General features: G+C 40.2%; 1 protein-coding gene across 2 annotated transcripts in view; it reads left to right on the top strand.

The window, feature by feature from the left end:
- The window catches only part of Clec12a (C-type lectin domain family 12 member A), a 13,732-nt gene extending 7,772 nt beyond the window's left edge, over positions 1–5,960 (top strand). For both annotated transcript variants that reach the window (XM_005369217.3, XM_026777094.1), the window contains 2 exons: positions 770–876; positions 3,527–5,960. In XM_005369217.3, coding sequence (XP_005369274.1) covers positions 770–876; positions 3,527–3,695 — 276 coding nt within the window. In that variant the 3' untranslated portion in view covers positions 3,696–5,960. The remainder of the gene's footprint in view (positions 1–769; positions 877–3,526) is intronic.
- Positions 5,961–6,757: the final 797 nt, after the last annotated feature.

The following is a 6,757-nucleotide window of genomic DNA, read 5'->3' as shown; positions in this document are numbered from 1 at the left end:
CAGGACAGGCTCCAAAGCCACAGAGAAACCCTGTCTCAAAAAACAAAAAAAAATAAAAAAAAAAAAAAAAAACAAAAAAAAAAAAGCATGCACTGCCCAGTTTCTCCTGTGGCTGCTGGGAATAAAAGTTTGTGTCATTATGGCTTCTAAGATTAAAGGTGTGTGTTACCATAATCTGGTCTGTAAGGTTAACCAGTAGGACTGTTTAACTCTCAAATCTTCAGGCTGTCTTTATTTATTAAAATACAGTTCAAATGCCACTACAGAGAAAAGAGATACTCATGGGTTTAGGAGGGGAGGAGATTCTGGAATGAACTCGGGTTGACCCTTTCTGTTCTTATGCAGGGCAGGTAGGGATGGATATATTGTAGTATCAGATGCATAATGGAAGCTGCACTTTCTGCAAGGTTGATCAGACCATAATGATAAAGAAAAGGACCGTTTCTAGTTACCAGGGTCACCCATGTTCCTAACTAGCTTGTGGTGGTGTTGGTTTTTACTGTTTGAGCAGTATCAGGATATTCTGTCACAATGCAGGTTGGTGGTTACATCAGCCTCCAGATACTGGAGTTTTCTTCTCATACTTCCCTGTGTTTAAATAGCAGGCCCAGCTTTCTTCCTGCTAGACAGGAAACTGTGCTGTGAAAAGATGTTGACATGCTACACCAAAACTATAATGTTAAAACAGTAGCCTACAGCATGTGATCCTGTGAGGCAGTGTACAGATATAAGAAACAGCTCTTTAAATGGGTCTTCTCTGTTTCTCTAGGAATTTATAAAGTCTAAAAAATTAAAAGGTTATTGGCTGGGGTTGATGCCCAGAACAAAGAAACCACCTTACGAGGAACTGAATGAGAACATGTTCCTCTCTGCAGGGTAAGTCTCTGTTCTTCTTGGATTTTTGTGGTTAGACTTGAATGGACACTTTTCTTTAGGAGCAGCCTAGCAGAGGGCCTTTCACAGCAACTTCAGCTGACACCATGCCTTTAAAGGCAACTGTCTCTGCAGGTGTCTGTGACGTATTTGACTATGTAGAAAGTTGCCACACATGTCTTGCCATTAGTTTGGCAAATCTCCAATAACCTATAGGAATCAAATTACAGATTTCTTGAGGGTTATTAGTATTACGATTTGCTGGCCTGGTCTGTCACCTAGGTACTCTGTCCCTTTAAGAGACAAGCCCCACCCACTCCCAGACATCCCAATTTGCCTCCAGGCAAGCAGATCTCTGCCTTCTCCAGCCTATGCACACTCTCTCTTTCTGTCTATCTTCTGAAGAGGTAACTACTGTTTCTCCCTCTATCTCCCCTCTCTCTCTCTCTCTCTCTCTCTCTCTCTCTGTCTCTCTCTCTGTCTCTCTGTCTCTGTCTCTCTGTCTCTGTCTCTCTCGCTCTCTCTCTCTCACACACACACACACACAGACACACACACTACATTCATTTGTGAGATCTAGTCCATCCACATAGACATTTTGCAATTTTTGTTCTACTTTGGCCCATTCTTTTTCTGCTTCAGTTATTAATTGCCTAGTACTGTTTAAATCTGAGTCACCTTGCAAAATTTGAAGCAAATTACTTAATTCTTGAATAGTCAGGACTATGGTAGGGTGCAATCACTTAATATTTCCCAATAATTTTTGAAAATCATTGAGTGTGAATTGACCTCTCCTAATCTTTACCCTTTGTAGAGGATTCTCTGTTTACTTTACTTAATTTAAATCTTAACTAAGAAAATCTCCTCTTTGAACTTTTTTCAGGAGCAATTTGTAATCCTGATTGGGGTAAAATTTTTTGTACTACATTAAACTTTTTTTAAGGTATCTGTATCAGAAGCAACAAATAAATTATCATGTATATTATGGTAAATAATTAATTGAGGAAATTGTTTAGGTGTCATTTGGTTGAAGCACAAAATATTGATATAAAGTTGAACTGTTTAATATTTCTTGAGGAAAGACTTTCCATTGCTATCTTTTTACAATCTGGCATTATTATTAATAGGCACTGTAAAAGCAAAACTTTCCCTACCTTCTTCTTATAAAGAAACAATCTTAAAAGCAAATAACTGTAATAGGCCCATCTTGAGGTAGTAAAGAAGGCAGAGGAATTCTGGACTACAAGGATTGCATAGGTTGAATTACTTGTTTTACAGCAGTGCTCAAATAAGTTAACATTCTCCATTTTCCAGATTTCTTTTTCATTACAAATACAGAATTCCAATAACTAGTAGTTTCCTCAATGTACTTAGCATCTAACTGTTCTTTTACTATCTGTTCAAGCACCTGTAACTTTTTCTTAGTTAAGAGGCAGTGGTCCACCAATACAGGCTTATTACTTAGCCATTTTGAAGGCAGAGCACTTGGGTTTCAAATTTGGATAGCTAATTCCCTTTTTCCCCCATTGTTGAATAATCTGTATAGCCTGTGATTTTCCTTGATAATTTTTTTCTAATACCTTTTCTAGAAATGTACCTCATTTTTAACATCATTGTTTGGGCTGTTTCTAAAATTGTAGGAATAAAATTTGAGCTCTCCATTGTTGCAAGAAACCTCTCCCCTGAAAATTCATTGCTACATCATTCACATAACGCTTTACTTTTTCCATTTGTGTTTTAGACCTTATACATTTAATCCATTCTACACTTTGTTTCATCTGAGATAATGCCTAACAACTGACTAGAAACTTCCTGTAAAAGACCAGTTAGGGTTCCAAGACTCGAGAAATTATAAATACGTAAACTCCAGTGTCCACTAAACCTTCAATCTCAATGCCAAACAAACAGAAACATTTAAACCAAATTTAAGCAATCAAACAAACAAGAAAAATCTAAGTTCTTGGCCTGCTGTGCTGGCTCACAATGAAGCAGTTAAGCCCTGCCCATCAGTCTTTGAAATTCAGACACCACCGCCCTGTGCTGGTGGGCCCTGGGCTGAAAGAGCTGATGGTAGCAAGCAACAGCCAGAGAGCTCAGAGTTCTGGTTGTCAGGAATTTCTTTTATTGGAAAAAGCCCCCCCCCTCCCCGCAACACACACCTATTTTTCTTTTTCTGGGAAGAGGTTTTTTTTCTTTCCTTTATGTTTTGTTTATGGGGCCTATTTATTATCTCATTCTTGAAAATTTAACTTGATACATCTTTGTACTGCCTTGGGGATGGACCTGACTAGGGTGGTAAGGGAATGAAGAAAAGGCAGGTACATATGATCACACAGGCAATCTGGGCTCTCGGGTGGAAAAGCCGAGGCACCTCAGAAGTCAGTGTGTTTATTATATACTGTTGGATGGTATTATTGTAAATCATATCAGCCATGAGAAGAGAGGCTAAGTCGGGAACTGAATGACAGAAAATATTCCAGATGTGAGAAGCTGAGAAAACAGGGTTTCACATCACTTATATATGCACTCCAATCTTCAGCCCAAATTTGACTTAGACAATAGACAAAAGAAATAATCATTTTGTGTTGAAGATTCTCTTATGTGGGTCTAATCAAAATATAACTTGCCAAATGAACTTATTTTTTTCTTACAGATTTGAAGGAAGCACATATGACTTAAGTAATATGTACTGTGGATATATAAATGGAGGTTATGTTTATTATTCATCCTGTACTTCTGAGAACTATGTCATGTGTGTGGAGACAGCCAGGACTGTACAGGTGGAAAGTGTACTGGATGACCTTCCAGAGGGAAGAAATTAGCTACTGCAGTTGCTGACTCCAGCTTCTTTCCTGCTCTGATGGTTTGAATGAGGATGGCCCCCATGGGTTCATATTTTGAATACTTGGGCCCCAGTTGGTGCAACTGTTTGAGAAGGAAGAGAAGGTGTAGCCTTGGTGGAGGTGGTACTTCACTGATGGCACATTTTGATTATTCCAAAGTCCACCCCACTTCCAGTTAATTTTTTTCTCTGTTTTGTGTGAATTGAGATGTGATCTTTCAACTACTGCTCAAAGCATGTCTACCTGCCTACTGTCATGCTCATCATCATAATGGTTAAAGACTATAACCCTCCAGAACGATGAGCCCCAAATTACACCCTTTCTTTTATAAGTTGCCTGGTCATGGTGTTTTGTCACAGCAGTTGAGGAGTAGCTAAGACACAGAGGAAGGTTAGGCAGTGTACATCTGCTGCTCTTGTCTGAGGTTTCTGTCCTGCCCTGTTCCCACAATCGTTAATTCCCAAAGAAATCACACAGAGGTCTACATTAGTTATAAACTGATTGACCCATTAGCTCAGGCTTTTTATTAACTCTTAAAACTTATATTAGCCCATTATTCTTGTCTATGCTAGGTACCTTATTCAACAAGGCAGTCACTAGCTTCTTCTGTGGCTGAGCCAGGGCTGCAAAAAGAGCTTCCCTCATCCCAGAATTCTCCTGTTTTCATTGACCTGCCCCTACTTCCTTTCTGATTGTCCCGCCTATGCTTCCTGCCTGGCTACTAGCCAATCAGCATTTATTTAAAATATAATTGACAGGAAACAGAACATTGTCCCATAGCATCTTGCTTCTCCTAATGTTTATGTCCAGATTTCTTTGCCTCCTTTGCTGACTGTCAGGAAACTAATTCATAGCTTTATCACCATGTACTTTTTTTAACACACATATGCTGAACACCAAACCATGAAACCTATTTTGCCTTTTTTTCCCCCAAAGATGAACCAGACAAATTTCAGCCTCAGAGAAAATTATGTCTGGGAACATATAGGAAAAATAATATATGAACAAGTTGTATTTAAAATGTTATGCCCAAATTCCCAAATTCCCCACAAAAAGTCAACAAGGAGACAGAGTCCTGAATGTAAAAGCAAAGAGCTTTTATTTTAATCAAGTTTGCAAACTCGGTCTCTCCACATGTCCAATGTATAGGAATAACTGGAGATCCCTGAGTTCAATTAAAATAGGATTTTATAGTACTAAAGTTGGGGGTGGGAGGTTTCTGAAGTTTTAAGACCCCTGATTGGCTGAAATTTGTCTAGGATGTCCTGGCGAGTGTGTTCTGGCAGGTGTTCCTATCTACAGTGCTTGGAATGCCAGGCATTTTCTTTAAATGGTCTCTTCTTCCTCAGGTAATCTCAGTTTGTGGTTCCTCCTGCAACCAGGCATTGCCTCAGGGTAAACTACTGAGACTTGGGCCTCCATTTAAATTCTTTGATGGCCAGAGTCCCAGGTGATAATATTTGGAAGTTAAAGAACTTCCTTTGGGTGACCTGCCCATATTTAGCTTATCATGGTTAGCCCCCCTCCCCCCCCAAAAAAATGTATTAGCATTTTCAAAGTAAAGTTTGAAAAGAAAAATAAGTTATTCAATAGACAGAGAAAGACATTTGATGAATACTTAAAGCCTTGCTATAGTAAAACTTAGGAAGCTAGGAGTAGAATTCTCAAAGATAATCAAGATTTGAAATAAAATAAACAGCACACAAATAAGCAAATACTCTAATGTTGAAATTATTGCCATTGCTCTAGTAAGGGAAAACATATTTCTACTTTCAAAACAAAATAAGGATGAACTTCATCAGTCACTTCATTCAACAATAAGAGATGGAACCCAGCAGTGGAATAAGGCAGAAAAAAAGGCATATAAAATTTGAAAATAGAGAAAGACTAAAATAAAAGATTTCTTTTGTAGATAATATAATTATATACATCTGAACCAATATAGGTTTTAATTGCTACACTAAACAGTATATCATATCAAAGGCAATGGATGAAATTTCAACAGAACCCAAACATATGTATGAACAACTAAAATAAAATTTAAATGCAGTCTTGTTTTAACAGCTTCCGTTGTAGGGGAAACTCCGCCCAATGGGGGGGGCGTGTTCGCCTCGGGCTAATGTTTACATATAAATCTGGTGGCGTGAGCCCCACCAAGCTCTCTCTCTTTTGTATCTCCTGCTCATCCCTGGATCCCTGGTGTTGTAAGCTATTCCTTCATTAAAATTTGCTGTTTCATATTAAGCTAGCCTGGTTATTACGCCGCCAAAAGGCGTCCAATGTTGGGCTTTTTTGCCCCCGCCCCAGCATGGGGGGGAGCAAGCTCGATCTTTCCCAGCCTTTGTGAACAAGTTAGCTACCGGAGCTCAGGAAGCGCGACTGGACTCAAGTGGGTAGCCCGCTAGCTTTCACAGCGTGCTCCTGGCTTGCTTTCCCTTCCCCAACTCCTGTCTCTGCCCAGGCCATGGTACAGTCGCAGCTGGGCAGATGGGTGACCCCACTCTGCCCCGCCCGCCATACTAAACAGAGCAGCAGCCTGCACGAATCTGTGTGGCTCCGACCTGCCCGCCACAATTGCTCGGATTTAGCAAGTGGTGCAAGCGCCTCTGTATTCAGCCCCCCCCCACCAGCACCTAGCAGTAAACAGTGTGATCAGTACACAACGCCACTCCACGCACGTGACTGCTCTGCGTCCCCCTCCCCGTGGGTGGCTAAGTCATGCCTTGGCTCTGCCCCATTTCCTGGCCCTCCCCCCTGCTGCTTACAGTTAACTTTCAGTTTTGGGTTTTGAGTAGACTTTTCAGACTGGCTTTGACTTCGGCCACGTGGACTCAGGTGCATTTCTTTCGCCACCACTGGCAGGAAAAGGTCGTTACAGGTAAAAGTTTTCTTTTATAAATAAAAATAAATACTGATTTGATTAAAAATGTCTGAAAACGTTACCATTCAAGACTTTAACAGCCTTTTTGATTGTACCATGTGGGAGATTTTACAAGAGGTGTCTGTCACCCCACATCTATGGATCTTTCTGGGATTCGTAG

This window comes from Microtus ochrogaster, unplaced genomic scaffold (assembly GCF_000317375.1).
Source record: "Microtus ochrogaster isolate Prairie Vole_2 unplaced genomic scaffold, MicOch1.0 UNK46, whole genome shotgun sequence".
Classification (NCBI taxonomy): Eukaryota; Metazoa; Chordata; class Mammalia; order Rodentia; family Cricetidae; genus Microtus; species Microtus ochrogaster.
This window is presented reverse-complemented; position numbering and strand designations above follow the sequence as displayed.